This window comes from Prenolepis imparis, unplaced genomic scaffold (assembly GCF_030444845.1).
Source record: "Prenolepis imparis isolate NDT839.2.m4 unplaced genomic scaffold, iyPreImpa1.0 SCAF_7, whole genome shotgun sequence".
Taxonomy (NCBI): Eukaryota; Metazoa; Arthropoda; class Insecta; order Hymenoptera; family Formicidae; genus Prenolepis; species Prenolepis imparis.
The window spans coordinates 14,514,712-14,534,673 of NW_028141165.1; the positions used below are offsets into that span (position 1 = coordinate 14,514,712).

General features: G+C 28.3%; 1 protein-coding gene across 2 annotated transcripts; it reads right to left on the reverse strand.

Moving 5' to 3' along the window:
* Positions 1 to 5,547: 5,547 nt before the first annotated feature.
* LOC145938498 (tyrosine-protein phosphatase non-receptor type 5) lies at positions 5,548 to 12,482 on the reverse strand. 2 transcript variants are annotated; one of them, XM_083042181.1, is made up of 8 exons: positions 12,170 to 12,482; positions 11,346 to 11,538; positions 11,028 to 11,205; positions 10,085 to 10,303; positions 8,961 to 9,371; positions 8,320 to 8,615; positions 7,725 to 7,934; positions 5,548 to 7,639 (listed from the first exon to the last, which is right to left on the reverse strand). In XM_083042181.1, exons 1-8 carry the CDS (start codon positions 12,285 to 12,287, stop codon positions 7,525 to 7,527), a joined length of 1,740 nt encoding a protein of 579 aa, XP_082898307.1. In that variant the 5' UTR covers positions 12,288 to 12,482; the 3' UTR covers positions 5,548 to 7,524. The 2 variants fall into 2 exon arrangements, with proteins under 2 accessions (XP_082898307.1, XP_082898308.1); XM_083042182.1 differs by lacking the exon at positions 12,170 to 12,482 and adding an exon at positions 11,901 to 12,100.
* Positions 12,483 to 19,962: the final 7,480 nt, after the last annotated feature.

Sequence of the window (19,962 nt, forward strand, 5' to 3'; positions counted from 1 at the left end):
GAGCCTCCTCGCGCGATACCGCACATACACACGCGCGCGCGAGAAAGAGATGTAATGCACAACGGGCGATTCGCAAGGCCGTATCTATCTCTCTCGGGGCCCCGAGTGTCCGTTATTTCATGTTACTTTTCGAAATCAAACTTTTGTTTATTATTATCAGCGTGTCGGGTAATAATACTGAGAGCACTGAAGGAGAGCTCCAGCCTCTCCAATTTTCCAAGTAGAAAATGTTTAAAACTCATCATTTTCAAAGATATTTTAAAAATGTTTAAATAATTGGTTAAGTCCCTTTTTATTCATTAAGAAAACGTTTATTTTAACGTTAATGTAATTATCTTTAAATATTTATTTTATTAATATTTTAATTAAATATTAAGTTTAATTAAATTATTTAATATTAAATATTTAATAAACGTTAAATTAATATTTGTATTACATTAATATGAAAATAAACATTTTTTTAATGAATAAAAAGGGACTTAACCAATTATTTTAACATTTTTAAAATATCTCTGAAAATGAGTTTTAAACATTTTTTTATATATATTTTGCTACTTGGGTTGCTGAAACTTTACAATATATATAATTTTTTTATACTTGAAACGTTAAAACAATAATGTAAGAGAAAGGATAAGGGGAAATTATGCTTAGAAAGTTGTAATAAATAAATTTTGCTACAACGTGTGTCACGAAAAATCTATGCGAACGAAAAAAACAATTAACAATTACGCACGAATTATCGCAACACGATGAGAGAATAGCGTAATAAACGTTTGATGTATTAAATAATTGAAATAATGCTCTCGTTTCAACAAATAGAATACCTCAATTAATATAAATACAGTACATCTCTCTCACACACACGCCAATTAATAAATAAAGTAATTTACTCACGAATGGATAACTCGAGTGACTCGTAAACGGCGCCATATTTTACATCGAAAAAAAAACTTCAGAGTTGCGTTCGGAAATCCGTCCGTCAAAGTGCAGAATTTGACCGACCAATCGGAGACCGAGGATCTCTTTGTCCTGATTGGTCAATCGAGCGCTTCGCCCTAGATGAATAGATTTTCGAACACAATCTGGAATGCTGCTGCCCTCTGGTGCACTTTCGAATTGTTCGCGATCAACGTTCACGCACTCATCTTCGGTCCACAAAAGTACGAGTGTATCAAATTAATTTAGTGTCTCGATCAATTAGTTACGTTAATTATCGTATAAAACCGAACTCGCGTCGCGCGCACCGACATCGTGATCGCGATCGCACGCGCGAGATTGATCTCGTCGGCCGCGAATCTAGCTCAACGTTTTGTTCTCCCGAAAGAGCGTGACGTCACAGCGCTCCGACTCGAGCCGCCGAAAGTTCACGCGCAAGGCCGTAAGCAAATCGTCCAATCACAGTCAAGCATTCTTATTACGTTATGATAATTCTTCTCTATGGCCGGTATTCATAGTCGGTTCTTATATTTAAGAATGATCTTAAGTACAATCTTAAGATGTGATTAACCAATCACAGAGCCGTATTTGCATCTTAAGACTTAAGACGGTCTTGAAACAAGAACGGACTATGAATATTGGCCTATGATTGGACGATTTGCTTACGGCCTTACGATTACGACTAAAATTTTTGTACGTGCAACGGCCTTAAAAACGGAGTATCGGTTTCATTCGCGCGCGAATATAAGCTCTCGCGATTCTCGCGTTTTACCGAAACGCGTCGAAAGATTGTGATAGCCAAAACCCGGGCGTCGCCGCGCGTCGCGAACGAAAAAAAGTAACGCGAGTGCAAGTGTTTTCGAAGCTTCTTCGACGAGGAGGAGGCCCGAGGCATCGGCGGAACAACTATATATGGTAAATAATTTATTTATTATATATTTTATTAGATTATTATTTATTTATTACTCTTTATTTAAGTTTAATATTAAATATATACTCATATTTGCAAGGTGTATTTTTTGTACTTAATATGAAAAATTATTATTTAAATTATTTATAAAAGAAATTTAATTTTTACTTATCAAATTTTATAAAAAAGTTTATATCTAAAAAAATTTTTTTTGATAAAAATAATGTAAGTTTTTAATTAAATATGTATTTAATAAATATCGAATAAGAGAAACTCAATGTAAATAATTATTTTATTTTTTCGAAATATCAATTATTTTAAATTTCGTTATACAATAATTTTCATATGTATTTATTATATTTTACAGTTTGCAACTCCGCTGCTGCGAATTGAATCGGTGAGTCTCATTTATATGATAAATTAATTATGTACAATTAAATATTAATTAATAAATAATAATATACCGAACGTTTCTCATCCTGGAAACTATTCTCAAAATTTGAATATTAAAGTCACTCTTATTATTATGTTTATATATATGAATGACATTTTCATTGAGGGTTTTATACATATATATATATATATATATATATATGTATATATATATATATATAAATTATAAATATGTATATATACATATATATACATATATCTATAAATATTTAAATTCCTTCTTAACTTTATAAAATTATTATTTATAATCAATCCATTATTAATATTTCAAAAATTTTTCCGTATATTTGAAAGAATAATTTTATATCTTTCCATCCATCATATTGATTTTGTACATGTGTTCAATATGTTTATTTTTTATTTATTATTTTTACTTAAATCGATAAAATTAGGACATTTATCCACAATATAAACAATAAAATGCGAATTGTCAAAGACCCCTAAACTTACGGAATCCTTAACGTCCCTAACTAGACTAAACTCCCGTTATTCTGTGTGCTTTTCGCTATATATGTGTATGACACGCTATTCTGAACCAGCTGTTTCATTGTAGAAAACGGCTCAATCACGTGATTTGAAGTTATAGTCTCGTTCTCGTCGAACAATCGCGCGCGAAAAATTAATATACAAAAATCTATGAAAAATCGAAGGGAACAGTTGTCGGAAAAATTTCGGAAAATTCAAAAGAATAATATCTCAGAAAGATAAGCGCATCAGTTTAAAGCAAAGTTTAAACATCAAAATAAATAATGCGCCTATAATAAGAGCTATTATATAGCTATAATTATTCTCTAATTATAGACCAAAATAAAGTTAAACTTTATGTCTTACACAATCACTAATAATTTTTATAATTTATTTACACATATTCTATTAATATAACATTCTGTCTTATTACTATATATAAATAATAAACAACGGATATAAATATATGATTAAATAAATAAATAGTAAATAAATTAGCATTTCTTGCATAAAAATTGCTAATTTAATTATCTGCTTTTTTCTCTTTTAGACTATAGCAGATTTACCAATTTAATAAGCTACAAATTTAATAGAACTATATCATATTTACTTTATGTGTGAAAAAAAGAAGATTAGAAAGTAAATATTTGAACTATTTGTTTTTGAATAACTTAATTAAGTAATTAAATTTGTTAAAATTTTAGAAAATATTCAATTTATCAACTGATTTAATTTAACGTTGCCTTTGTAATTTAAGTAACAGAAATTTTTTTATATAAAATTTCTTATTTTTATTATCGTATATTAATAATGTTCAAAAACTAAAACTAACAGCAATTTCACAATTTTGTTCCTTTTTGCTGCAGTTTAATAGTTAAAAATAAATTGTTAATATTGCAAAAAATTAAATTAAAATTAAATTAAATTAAAAATTAAATCAAATTAAATTAGAAAAGTTATAGAGAGAGATCTGTGTTTGTTCTACCCTCCTTTTAGCGTTACACAATATCAAAGTTTGATACATTTTCATGGATACTATAAACATTTATTACATCACACAAGTACAATTGAACACCAAGGGGTTACTAAATTATTGTTATGTTATTGTTGTTATTTACCATTGTTATTATTATTGTTGTTATTGTTATTACCATCGCTTATTTATACATCTATGCTAAGTCACTTGCGGCTTTGCGCATTCATAAATATATATATATATATTTTTTTTGTCTTACACAAATACATACTCTCTTAGATATACTTTTCTTTCTGTACAATTTATGTACATTTTAATATATAAACACATATGTATATTTATATACTTACGTGTGTGTATGCATGTAAATATATATATTATTTATATACATATATATATACATATATGTTTTTCGAGGCATCAATAATTTGAATGAATAACAAGCGATATATGGAGCAATGGATTCAAATACATTGCTAAATATAATATTGAAAATCTCGAATCGTTTTGAATATTATTCGATGACAAGAGGTTCTGAAAATTTTGAGTCTTAGAAATTTGAGTTTTGACTTGAAAGTCTTAAAAATCAACACTATTGTTACACAGTATAGTTTTAAATATAATATATAAAAATTCATATTTTTGCAAGAAACTTTGAATTAATTTTTGAGATACTTTATAAATAATTCTATTTTGTACTTATATAAATAGAGAATTTTTAGAATATTGAAAAATTGAAAAGTGAATGTGCTCTCTTTCTCTCTCTCTCTCTCTCTCTAAAAATAAGCAATAAATATTTGACGTTGATCTGTGAACATCAATGCCATGTAAAAAAATTTTCTATAAATCAGATCTAATTATTAATAAGAGATTCAATACAAGTAAGATACTGTTTTTGTATAAACAATAACAAAATATATTTTTTCCTTTACGACACTCATTATTGTTTCAATCCATTCTCTATACTTCCTTCATACAAATGTAGAGGATAATTGTATTCTTATACATTTCAGATATATAATTGAATACATTTAGATATTGTATACAAATATATACATACAAAAAACATTTTTTAGTATTCAAGACTCTCTTTTAACATTTTCAAATTTTTATGACTTTCAAGAATTTCTCTTTTCAAATAATGTTCAAAGCAATTCAAATCTTTATATATAATATTGAATTTGAAAATTTTCGAAAAAAAAAAGATTCGACCGCCCAAATTTCTAGATGAATTATCTAGATATATTGAAGAGCTTCACTTTCTTTGCAGCACATATGCGAAATTGTTATATGCTTTTTGTGTACACACAAAAGCTAAATACATCTTATTCTGTTTTAACTGATAGATTGAGTTTATCGAAGATAAGTTCGAGAAATAGTCAAAATTTGATTACATAAGAAGAGAACTATAGTCGCTAAGATCTCGCAAAATCTCGCACGTTTAATATATACCATGGATTTAGATATAATTCGAGTTGATACTATAGAAAAAATTTTGTTATTATGTACGTGTGTCATTTGTGTGTGTATAAGATTATTCTATTAATAAATAGCTTAAAAGATATTAGCAGCCGAATCAAATGCTTTCAACTAATAAATAATATTAATGGTGCAATAATCGTTTATTGTCATGTAAATTCGCGGTGATAATCCAAATTTATATTAAATCCAATTCATCTCGCACACTTAAATAAAATTTGTATATATATATATATATATATTTATATAAATTTAATATTTTGGAAGTGTAAATATATCCATTATTTACGCTTTCAAAATATTAAATAATGGATATTTATGCTTTCAAAAATATATTTTCGACTTTATATAATTATCAGCTAATATTGTAACAATTCAATTTTAATATATTAATGAATTAATGTAAAATAAATATATATATAAATACATTTTTATACATAAAATACAAGAACAAGAAATACATGTATATAATATAAATTTATATATAATTTTTTTATAATATATTCTTTTGGAATTAATAAAAATTCACTTTTAATTGCTAAAGATTTTTCATTATTAAATCAATTTGTAAACTAAACAATTATTGTATTAAATAAGTGTCAATTTGATAAGTAAATGCATTGTTGTTGGAGCAAAATATACTTATGGTCGAAGTGTCTTGTCAACATTTCATGAAAGCTGAATGTATAGTGTATTCCTTGGCCAATTTAAAATTTATATATGATAATGTAGAGAAAAATTTTATCTGCTTTTTGTAATTCTTTTAATCTGTATTATTACACATCTCTTCATAAAAATCTTAAATTCAAATTTTAAAAATAAAAATATAGCCTATTTAAAACTAATTGAAAAATATGATTTTATCTATTTAATAGTATTTCTGAAGCTTAGTTTACGGAAAGACCCTTATATTTTCAATTAATTTAAATTAAAAACTTAGTGTCTGGATATTTATATAAAGAAAATAATGATTCCAAATTAGTCAAAGAATGTATGAAGTTCATATAATAATCAAGAAAGATGTTGTACATTCCAACTTAAAAGTTTAATATAATTCACTTATATAATTACTTGTATAGACTATACATAGATACAACAGATTTAATTTATATTTAACTATCAAAAATTAATATTTGTTCAATATAATAATTGTGTAGGTATTGTTATAAATTAATTTAAAAATAAAAAATGATGCACATTTATTAAGATCTTTTAATCACCAAGATCAATTTTCTTTTTCTTTTCTATTATTATATTGTACTACCCTTCAGTCTTAGTCAACAAGAATTAAACAAAAGTAAAAATCAGAAAGGGATATTTTAAAATCAAGTAGGAACTAGAAATAGGACGATATCTAATCGATTTGGGTCCCATAAATTAGTAATTATTTTTACTGTTATTCACGTATTATGGATTTAACTGTAATTCCAATCAAACCAATAGTTATTACGATTAACTTTAACTCTTACACGTTGGAACAGTTTAGTAAATTTTTTTCATTTATCTATTTTATTGTAGTGCTATAGCGAAGAATATCGTAATATTAGTATCATAATTGCTATAGTCACAAAAACGTTTCTTTCTATATATGTTTGCGCGTTTAAAAGTTATTTAGAACTTATTAACTATTTTATAATATACGAGGAATGTATAGAAAATTATAGTTTCCAGGTTTAGTAACTGATCTTTAAATACAAATTATGATACTAATCGCGAATATATTATCGCCGCGTCTGTGAAGATTTTATATTAATTTATATATATATATATATATATATATATATATATTAACACTCTTCGTGTGTGCGTGTGTATATACATATATATATATGTACATATACATATATTGTATACATATACATATATATACACAATCTGATCTTGATTTAAGCGTATGCATCGCGCGATTCATATCGTGCGTCACTCTCTCTAAACATAAATATTTTTTCTCCATATTAAGCTTTTTGTGATACCTCAGTTTCAAGAAGCACTTGCTTAAAAAAAATTCACTCCTTTTTCTCCTCTTGAGCTTTGAGATTGATATTAATTGTCAACGATTTGTCATGGCAGTATAGTAAATGGCAGCTTGTTAAACGAGTTTCAACTCGTCCGAATATTGAGATAAAGATCGGAGCGCCAGTTCATAGATTGACCATTGAGATTCGTTATAAATTAACAGGTTTTAGAATTACACACATGCGCACACACTTGTGCACATCTGTGTGAAGTGATATTCTCTCGTAGGCAATAATAAATCCTCTTTCAAGAAAAGAAAAAAGAGAAAGAAATATAAAATAATATCCGTTCAATCGCTCGAGGTCGACGGTTTACTACTGTCTAACGTCTGCTCAAAAAGATAAAGTGCTCTATGAAGAAATTCATACTGTTCAGCTGTTTGCACCATTCCTCCCCTGTCATATCTAAAAAAATATTATAAAAGATACTCGTTTATTCTCGTGAGAAATCCATCAAGTGTTTCGTATCCAAAGCTTATTAAAGCCTTACCTCATTTGGCATAGAAGACCCAACACGTCGACATTTCCATCTCTCACGAGTTGTATCATTCCTATCGCTAACGCTATAAAACAGCCGGTCCGTCCTATACCGGCGCTACAGTGAACGACCACTGGTCCTGGTAAAGAGTTTACTTCTGCAGCCATGCTGACAAGCGCGTCTGCAGTTTGTGGTACGGCATGATCCGGCCATGAATCATACCTATATTTTAATATATATAAAAAATATATATTAAAAAATATATAAAATTCAATAATAAAATATATATAAAATATTCTATGGTAATGCAAGCTGTAGAAAAAAGTCTTCGATTCTTATTATAATTTTTCGTCACCAGTAATTTCTGCTTAAACATCGCGTGATCGATTATTACTTGTGACACATGTAAATAAATTTATCTTCCAAAAATATTCGCCGAAGGCGAGATGAGTAATGAGCTATAGAGGCAAAATTGATGATCAGAGATCCGATTAGAATTTCTTGCAACCAGATGAATATATAGATAAACTCGAGGAATTGAACAATTTAAGTGAAAACTAGAGTATTTAAAAATAAAAAGATAATGGGATAATAATAATTATTATACCAGTAATGCTGCAAATGCCTCCGTTCTCCTTCATGTCTAATTTCTATTGTTCTGATGGTATATCCATCCTTCATATCGATATAGTTAACGATAATGGTAAAAGGTCCAGCTTGTATACGGCTGTTTACGTCGAAGGGAAAATATGCGTCACACTTGGCTTTAGACGCTTCGTGTAATCTAGTTATCATGACAATTACAGGAACTTTTTCCGCCCAGATCATTCTCCAGAAATCCGCTATCGTGTGAGCTAATGGTCCCTGTGTCGCGATATATCTACCGTCCTCGCCGTCGTATCCCTACAATTTATTTGATCTATTAGTAGCTTTTAATTCGTGCAACTTGACAAAAAAATTTATGCATTATTACATTATGTATACATCAAGGAATTTTCAAGTTTTGTGCATCAATCTAATACATATTTATGCATATTTTTGTAGACATCTACTTTTTTACATGAATTTTATTTCCGTTTGTATGTTTTTTTTGCTATGCAGTTACTAAAAATAGTTCAAAGTGGGACCGAAACGTTTAATTTTGAACTAATAAACAGTGCCTAAAATTATTTAGTTTTTTAATTCGCATTTTGGCTCTATTAGCCATTTTTTAAACATATATTAACTAATATATATAATTTTACATACGCGGATGTAGTTGGCGTTTATGTAGCCGGCAAGAGGATCATCAGAGAAACCTGGTAGAATCACTCTCGATTGCGGATTGGGCAAAACGGAGCAGTATCGATTTTTCACTCCTGAACCGCAAACATCCACCTTCTCTGGGAGATTCAATGGCACCTCCCAAAATTCCTTGTACAATGTTGCTGGATCGTTAACAGCTCTCTTCAGCTGTGCTCTCGACAATACATTTCCTGCGCTCAATAAAAATTCTTCCGCCGTACATTCTCGAGTGGGAGTGACCATATGTGGTGGACTTTCAGGAGCTTGTGCTAGTTCTATGGTCAAACTGGTGCTCGAACCACGTCGTTCCAATAATCCCTTCGCTTTTATACGTATCGCTTCCGGTCTACGTTCAGGTGTCGCGACGGACATTACCTGTAATGTAAAAAAATATATATGAAGTATTCCTATCACAATATTCAGGGTGTCTATTCAAATCTTAAAAGAATTCCATGATCTTTCAGGACTTTTTGTTTGAAATTCCAGATAGAATAAGAAAATTTGTAGATAATGTAACTTTTTAAAATGAGTTTCTTTATTGTATGCGTTTTTAAATGTTTTCCATTCATACAATTGCAAAGAAAGTTACCAAGAATATAGTCTTTCTAGCATTTAACATTGATTTATTAATCGTAAAATTAATTTTGACAACAAAATGTAATATATTACTATCTAAGTTAAAGATATATGCACAAAAATATAAAATAAAAATATAAAATATAAAATAATTTATTATAAATGTCTTAAGATTGATTTATTATTAAAAACTTGAATTTTATTATTAAAAAACAATTTTCTATGAAACTTAATTGATATTAAAAAGAGATTATCAATAAAATCATATGAGATTTTAATAAAAACTTAAATATTATAGAGATATGTTAGACATATGTTTCATAAGTGTTAAATAAGAGTAAAATGATCAAAAAAGCAATTTTTTTTAAAAATTCCCTAAATCTCAACAAAATTCCATGAGAATTTTCAGATTTTTTAAAGTAAAAAAAAATTCCTGATAATTCCCGATTTTACTAGAGAATAAACACCCTGTAATTTGATACATAATAAAATTATATTGGTAGATTTGTTACCTCTGGTAAACCTGTTGTTTGAAGAACTGGTTGTAACGAGTGTGCGGATGTAGATTGCTTTGCAAATACTTCGTGAACCCATTTGGCTTCCATAGATCCCTTTGCATCTTTACTCGACTTGTCTGACTGGCAAATGGCACCTTCCTCCACTAAACCGTGCCGATCACCATCTTCAGTATCTTTTTCACGCGACATTTGTTTCCGCAGCCATAACAAGATCTATTAAAAAGTATTTAATTATTATTGTATGATTATAAACAATCCAATAGTGTAGTACTTTTGAGTCGCTAGTCGAAGAAAAAATAAAAGGTAACAAAATTAGTCGACCAAACTAGCCAAAAATATATTTATTTGAAAATCACGACGTTTCGACCATGTGGTTGTGGTCCTTATCAAGTGACATAAATTGGAAGAATATATCAATAATTAACGATTGAAATCATTAAAAAAGTAAAAAGGTAAAAAGAAAAAGAAAACATACTTTCGTGTAGAATATAAAGCTCAACTCAATCATCATAAATGTCTATTATTAAAAGACTTAATTTGTCAAATTTGAAAGAGAGAAACTGTCATATTGTTTCACATATTCGTCAATACTGAGTGAAATAGACGTTAAACCGGGTTAGACGACCTTTATTATTTTGTCGTAAATATTATTCAAGCTGTCTGTGTCCTTTTGTAAATTGATAGTATTATTGAATTTTTTAATAAAAAACATTTCAGCAATTTCTCTCTTTCTCACATGTTTTTCATTATGTAATATGCTAGATGTCCAATCGAATTCCAATAGTGTAAATATATATATATATATAAATCAAATCTCTCCGATTTATATAAATTTTTCAAATAATTATTTATTTTTGAAGGAGAGAAGATCTCTTTCCATATATATATATATTTGTTTCTTGTACTACACAAAGAAATAAATATAATATGTACTTACTAGAAATGTAAAAAGAATAGTGCCCGTGATGACAAAAAGCGTCACGAAGAAAGGCAATTGCCAATCTAGCCATGATAGCGCAATCTTAGAATGTACTCCCTTGTCTGATTGACTACTGAGCTGAGCCACTTGGAGATCCATTCCAGCATCATCCAGTCCAGTCATGGACTGCCGGATCCTAAGTTTAAAATACTTTGAGATAAAAGACAATATATCTTAAAATATATTTCATAAAATATTATCTGAAATATATTTCATGAAATATAATAAAATTATTGTTGATATATTGTGAATTCTTATACAACATGTAAGTATTACCTGTGATGAGATCTCGCAGGCATTCCCTTTGTAGATGGCAATAAGGAGATTGGCACTACCGTATTCTTATGCCACGTTTGTTCGCTGATGAAATAAAATTTTTCCACAGGATTTATATTATCGCTGTTGTTGATTGTTGAATCATAATAATTTACATCATTTGCGTAATGAGTCAAGGAAATACTCGTACCGTCTATAATAAAAATAATAATATTACATACATAGAATATACACATTTTACTACATATTACAAGTATTGTAATGTGGTAAATATTATATGCAAATTTTTTTTATAATTATATACACGATCTCTATATATACTGTAACTCTATAGAATTGACATATTTCCTAGACAGTCTCTATCCTCCTGAAGAAAAAAGTTGCATAAGCACACATTTTCGTGATTCAGTAAAGGAAGGTGTCTCATGTTCTAACAGTAAACAATAAACAAATTAATTAAATCTAAATGAATGAGACAAGAAGAAAATCGTACAGTGAAAGACATAAATAAATTTGACAGATGAAAACGAGGATGGGGAGATAAGACAAATGTACCGATTGTCATTTGTCAGCCATGATCAGCAGCACACCACATACATACGTATATATGCATGCATATATGTATATATACATACATGCACCATCCTAAACAGCACTACTACATATCTGGAAGTCACAAATAAATCACATCCTGTTTTCCAGTTGATGCGATAACAGAGTAACGGATATGCAGAGCATATGTATGATATGTGTGTGTGTGTGTGTCTATGTATGATGGTGGGTGAACGCATAAGGCTGATTTTCCGCGCTTGTTTGATCGATACCTTTCATCAGCAGTAAATACGCCAGGAGCGGGAATACGGTGTGACTGACGTGCGATCCAGGATGAGCTTGGCGAGCCGGAGGCGCCGACCGCGTGTGGCACGATGACGATACGGCCATATTGCGAGATATAGAATCGAGATCGAATGTGACGGTTCCGTTCGCGCAAACTCCTAAAGCGAAAACCGTCTAAAGAGACGTTTCGCCACGCTCTTCGCGCGCCTTGACCTGGGCTTTGGTTCTATTCATAGTGTTAGCGACCGGCTTTCTCTCTCTTTCTCGCTCGCGCTCTTCCACTCCGGCGCGTGTATATAGTACGCGGGAGTAAATGCGCGGCCAATCGGGAGCGCGACGGCGCCGCCGGCCCATCCGCGCCGACCAATCGCGAGCGCGTTACGCGAAGGGTGGGGGTAAGCGTGAATGGGAGCCGCAGCACGTGCGATTAATGCGACGGCGTCAATCGGATCGACATTTCGCGTTTATCCGATACGGACGCAGCGAGAGGCTACATTTGTTCTCTCCGGTAACAATGGATTCTGCATGAACACGCGATATATATATATATATTTGTACATATATATATATATATATATACATATGTATATATGTTTTCCATATAATGGATAAAAGTGAGTGAGAAGTCATCATTGTCTCGTATATCGTTTGAATTGGCGTTATTGCCGCGTCACGCTCTGAATGAATTAAGTCCCTTTCCGGCTTATACGGATTATGCAGGATGAGTCACGATTTTTTTTGTCTTTCCGCATTATCTCTAAGATTATAGCCGTTCGAGACAAAATTTTTTATAGATCAAGATTGTACATTCTATTATATGTTTAAAAGAGATAGTAAGAAAATTATAAATATATGTGTATATAAATAAATAATATATGTATGTATATTTGTGTTCTAGCAGAATTGTTTATGAGAGATTTGAAATTTATCATTATTATTGTTTTTTTTTTTTTTTTGAAGAAATTATATATATATTTTTCTTTTATTATAGAGTTATAGCTTATAAAATTTACATATTCTAGTTATTTTTTTAAATTTGTAATTTTGATTGACATACACGCATACAGCTACATATATTATAAATTGTGAGTCAATTTGTCTGTGCATAAGACTATAAATTTACAAAAAATATATGATTCAAATATCTCAGATTTTATTTATTGAAAAAATATATAGGTATGGGGTTTCTTTAAGTTTCAGGAACATATTTTTTATGTGCAGAAAGTTATATTATCTATAAAATGTCTTTGTCTTTCGAAAAAGCTCTTTCTCTCTCTCTCTCTCTCTCTCTCTCTCTCTCTTCTTTGTGAGTGTATGTAATATATGTAATTTTAATTTAGTTTGTTTAAAACGATTATTTAGGTTTGAAGATAATCGCATGAAAAAATTAAATAACTAATCTTATATATTACATTTGATTTTCCAAGATCTAAAACAAACATTTTCGTGATTTGTTAAAAGAGAAAATATTAATAAACATTGTAAGAAATAGAGATAGAAAGAGAGAGAGACAGAGGGATGGAGCGAGGGAGGAATAAGGGAAAAGGATAGAGAGAGAAAGAGAGAAAGAAAATGATAAAAAGAGGCAAATTATAAAATAAAATAATAATATTATGTAACACAAAACAAAAGCGTATTTTTGCATCAATTTAGTCAAAATTTTTTAGATTTTTTATCTTTCAAAAAGTAGCGAATTTTTTCTTGAAAACCTTGGAAAAAACAAGAGTTCATTCTGTAATTAAATATATAATTATTGTATATGTATAAAATATGTCCATATATTTTTTCTTTTTCTTATATATATGTATAATCTCTGTTCGTATGTATAGGAAAAATAATATGAAGAATAATTGAAAAATAATTTGAACAATTTTCATGTTTTTTTTAGGAAAAGTAAAATTTGAAAAAAGACAAAATTATTCATATATAATCATATATAAATTTACATATAATTATATATATATGTATATGAATAATTCTTTCTCACTTTTCCAAATTTTATTTTTCAAAAACCAATATGAAAATTATTCTTCTAATTATATTTTTATTATTTTTTTATTATTTTTTCTGTATATTCAAACAGAGATTAAAAAAAAAAAAAAACATGAAAATATAATTATTTATATATTTATATTTGATTATATATATGGACATTTTTCCCTCAGGACAAATTGTAGGTTTTTAACAATTTTTATTATTTAAATAAGTTTACTTCTATTATTATAAGATTCAAAACTGATATCGTAGCATTAATTTTATTGTCGATCTCGCAACTATATCAATAGCCACGTCATTCATGAATATCTTCGTGCACGAATATTTTACGCGCCTATGTAGTTCTCAAGAATATACCGATGATTCATGAAACCGGATATACGTATTTGACGTTCATGGTCGCTTAAACATCACATTCATTTCGCTACAAATCATACTATTTACGTTTTACTTTTATATCTCTTTCTCTAGTTCTTTTTAGTGCTACTTCGTGGTGCTTTCATCTGAATAAAATTATAGATAAAGTAATTAAACGATTTTTTTATTAGACCATTGATATTTCTCTAAAACGATTCAATTCATTTTTCCTTTTTTTTTAACAGGAAACTCGCTAACGAAAACTGTTTAAAATTAATAAAAATATATTAATGAAAAATGTGTGTTTTATAGCAAAGCTAAAACGCGAAAAAAATTAAAGAAAAAAATGATTAAATTATTTTCTTTGAAACTCACGCGTATGTGCGTGTGTGCGATTCTTTTTGTATGACGCAGATACTCTCTAACAATAAGAATATTCAGCATCATGTAACATCTCTTTCTGATAACGTATTCCAAATAATAAAAAAAAGCTCCAAACTTTACGTTGACTAATTCTTGTTGATTTCTATTCATTTTTCCACAAACTGCTTAAGAGAACTTTTTTGGAAGTATTTTTGTATTCCGAAATATACACATTTTCGTAAGTAAAATTGTGTTAGAATAATTGATTGAAGAAACGAAAATGAAGTGTTTACAGAAGATTAAAGTTTAAGATAACCCTCTCTCTCTCTCTCTCTCTCTCCCTAAAAATAGAATTTTTTTTTCATATTAATAAGTTTCGATATCTCAACGATATAAAGTTTGAATAATTAAAGAAAATACATATATAAATAATTGAAAAAGATATATTATAATATTGCTTGAAGAAGATATATGAATATAATTGAAGATATATGAATATATAATTGAAGAAGATATGAGATATCTCTCTCTCTTTCTCTGTCGAATCGATTTTTAGATTTCAGAATTCATATAGTCTTCTTGTAATGTTGAGTCATAAGAAATTAAGCCTGGAATTAACTTATTACATCTACAATCATATAATTGAATAGGATATTATTCAATGGGACATAGCGAAAGAGAAACTATATACATATAATAATAAATTGTCAATTATCGAATCAGTATTTCATATATCAATTATCGATGAATTATTCGATATTCGCATATCGCTTTCTATTTAAATAAATTTATAATTCTATTTGATAAATCAATTTAACTCTAATAAATAAATTTTATTTAAAATTCAAATTAATTTCAAATTCATATTGTATGTACAAAATTTACATATAAAATGTGGAAATTTACAATTGCTTTTATTTTTGATGTCACGAATCATTTGACTATTTTACGAGAAAATTTTCTAAATCAATCTTCAATATATAATAATTTTTATACAAGCTTTTTTATACTATATAGATATTAGATTTTTACTAAAATGCTCTTAAACGATGAAGATTGTTTCGTTTATATTGGCAATATATGTCATATATATATGAATGAAACTATATACATATAATATAGGTATGTCTGACAATAAATGATCTTTTCGTCCGGATAACAAATTTTTTATATATAATTATATATAACAATATATAAAATTATATAGAAATATATAAAATTCTGTATAAGTTATGTATAATTGTATATAATTTTATATGACTTATTATATAAACCACTTATATATAATTTTATACACTGAAAAAAAAATTTGTTAACTTGACTAAATCTTTCAACTAAATTACTGCTTTGTTAATTGAACATATATTAGTATTTAAGTCAAATATACAAAATTTTGTTAGATTTAATATGTTATATTTAATTTAAATATTTCTATATATGTTCAATTAACAAAATAACATTTAGTTGAAAGGTTTATAGTCAAGTTAACAAATTTTTTTTCAGTATATTAATATAAAATTATATAATAAGTAGATATAATTATACATATAATTTATACAAAATTTTATATATTTTAGTATAATTTTATATTCTTATACATATGATTATACATAACAAATTTTTTACCGGGGTATACTGTCAATATACTCTGGCAGAGAGTCTATATCGAGGAATAATACAGATAATAATATAAGAATACATATATACATATATACATATATATATATATATATATAAATATATATATACACACTCGCATTTTCCTTGGTCGTATACTTTTTCGAGGCGAAGATACAAGTTGGGGGGAGACGATCCTTTCCCTCTTCTCGGGACTTTCTTCTGTCACGTGTCGTTAAGACGTTGTCGCGATCGCCGGCATCACCCAGCGCACATTGACACCGGGGTGGATGACAAGAACATGGCTCTGCAGATGAATCGCACGACCGCGTTGGTACGGACACGCGTCGGACGCATCTGAATGGCGTCTGAACGGATCGCAAAAGTCGACTGCATTCACCTCTTTCGCGCACACACACTGCACACCGCGAAGGGGGCGATAGGGGGTGGATGAGTGCATACACGGGGAGCAGACGCGCGCATTCGTGACACGGATACGATCCGACCGACCCACCCTCTTCCTCCAGATAGCCTCGCTTTATCGCCTGCATACGCGATACGTTTTGTCGGGAGAAAAAGAGAGCTTTCGCACACACATGCAATCGCTAGGAACCTCGAACCCTCGAGCATCCCCGAAATTATTCAAAGTACAAAATTATGCAAGAAATTATTCAGATGAGATCTCGTCCGTTTGCAGGAAATGGAAAAAGGAAGAACTCGCAGAGCTCGAGTTTCTTGTGTTTGATTATGGCTGTAAGTCAGTAATTGTCATCCCTTATTTTTTGTGCAGCAGGTTTTGTAATTATAAACTACAACATATGAGAGAAGCAGTTAATTTTAAGTGAATAATTTTGTTAATTTTGTTAATTTTGTTAATTTTACAAGTTTGATATGAAAATATATATGAATCTTCTCGAGACTTTGGAGATAGAAAAAAATATATCCCATTCCCCCAACATATTAATATGTCTCTCGACTTTTTATCATTCAATCAACGAATTCTCATTTAACATTGCAGATGAATATTTTATCATGAATAAATAATATATATTTAAAATATATTTATTATTACAATAGATCAAAGTATAATGCTTCTCTTTTTTAAATTAAAAAGTAATACATTATCACGTGTATCACTTATTCTTTTTTATCACGCCGAATGATACTTTTTATTTTCTTTGTTCCTACGTTTACATTATATATTCGTTGCTTTTTGATTATATTTTATCTGCTCATTGCCTCTATTTTTCTTCAAATGCCCGTCGAATAGCGATTGAAGAAAGAGAGGCAGCAAAAAGAGACAGAGAAAGCGTAAGGGTAGCTAAGAACAGAAAGGAGGGGGACGTTGAATGAGAGTTTTGAGGTCGACAAGAGGGTATAGAAGAGGGTGGGGAAGAGGAGGAGGGGAGGAGGGACAAACCGGCTCGGGAAGGGTGAAGAAAGGAGATAGAATGTAGGTTAGTCTCGTCGGCGAACAGCGTCCCCAATCGATATCCACACAACAAACTTTTATGCTTCTTCCCCCCTCCCGTCAATTTTTCATCTTGTTACACACTTAACTAGCGAAATTAACGTAATTTTACAAAGAAGCTAGAAGCGAAAGAAGAAAAAAAAACAGAATTTTTTAATTGTATTTTTTGTGATGTATGCGTGCTGTGAAAATTATTTAGATGACTAATAACATACGTGAATCGCAATTTATGATAATGATATATGTACATTCTTTATAGCAGCTTATTATGTTCTACCATGTTTAAAACATATTTGACATTAGGTTATTAAACAAATGTTTGAAATATGATTTTTAACGACGTATCTAATATAAATTTATGAAATCGTAATAAATAATTATTTTGATTGGCGTGTATAATATAATACAATTTATATATTTCTTAAAAATATGACTAAAATACAATTTTGTATTAGAAATATAAAACATATTTATATTATTACATTAATTTTTTTAAATATTTTATTTTATTTTATCTTAAGTTTTAATAATAGATACTACTTTCGATGCTTTTTCAATTCCTTAGCCTATTACGCACACATTTTATTGTGAACTAAGTAAGCCGAATATAAAATATTTTTTATATTATTACATACAGAAAAAAGTTATATTAGAATTATAGAGAAATATTCTCTATTTTAATATCTAGAATATAATGTGTCTATATAGAGTGTGTATATTATTAATTAATATATAATCAGTGTTGTGCTTAGATGATTTTAAAATTAGCTAGATAAAGATGAGATAAAAATATGTAAATTCATCTTAGATAAGATAAAGATGATTTTATTTTAAATATATGTATATAGATAAAAGATAAAATTATATGACGATTCATCTAGATAACTTCCAGATAATATTATTTTTAAAATCGTTTATGTAAACAGTTAAAAAATGTAATGTAAAATAAAAAAATGAAAATTATAGATATAAAAATATATTTATAGTTTTATTTATAAGTTTTTATCTTGATTTTTATCGTTTACTGCTCAAGTTCTATTACTTAAAATATTTTCATGTGCTATGAAACTCTAAATCAAATTATCTGAATATTATGTTAGATAATTTAGTAAAAATAACACTTTTTTTTATCTAAGATGCAGATATAGATAATACATTTTTTTATTATCTATATAAAGATAAGATAACGCCAAAATTTCATCTAGATGATCATCTATATAATTTTGTTTAGATAACAGCAAACCCTGTATATAATGTATATTTTGTATGTTATATAATATTTTAAAATCTTTAAAAAACATATTTTTTGTTTTAAATATGATTTTTTTAACGGTATTTAAATCTAAAGTATTAAAAACATTTTTAAAAAGTTTTATTTTTTTAAACATATTTTTTAACCTTGCATTATAGATCTTAAACAAATATTTTCCAAAAATGCGAAAAATAATTTTAAATATGTCAAGAATGTAATTTACATTCGTACAACAGTTTTTTAGAATATATATTCTGTATATAACTTTATATACTATATATATATAAACTCTGTTACATTTTGATTGTTAGATATGTGGATATGGACATGCATTATTTGTGACATTAATATACATATTGTCTCTTAAATATATACACACACACGCGATGTAGTTTTTTACGGTAAGTATACAGGATGTTCTAAAAAACCACCGGAGGTTCCTTTAATAATATATTCTCTGAACCAAATTTGGACATAATGTTTCCTTTGGTGAAAATATCAAGAGTCATCAATAATTTCCAAATTATAAATAATTGAGAAAAGAAACTTTAAAGAACTTTAAAAAAGAATTTCACAAACTAAACTTTGTAGAATCAAAAAGTTAAATGTTCTTATTATTACAACCACATTTTTTGTTAATTTCAAGTACAATCTTTAATAGAATTTTAATTCCACACAATTCTTGGTAACACAGATGTAAGTATAATAGAAAAAAATGAAAATTT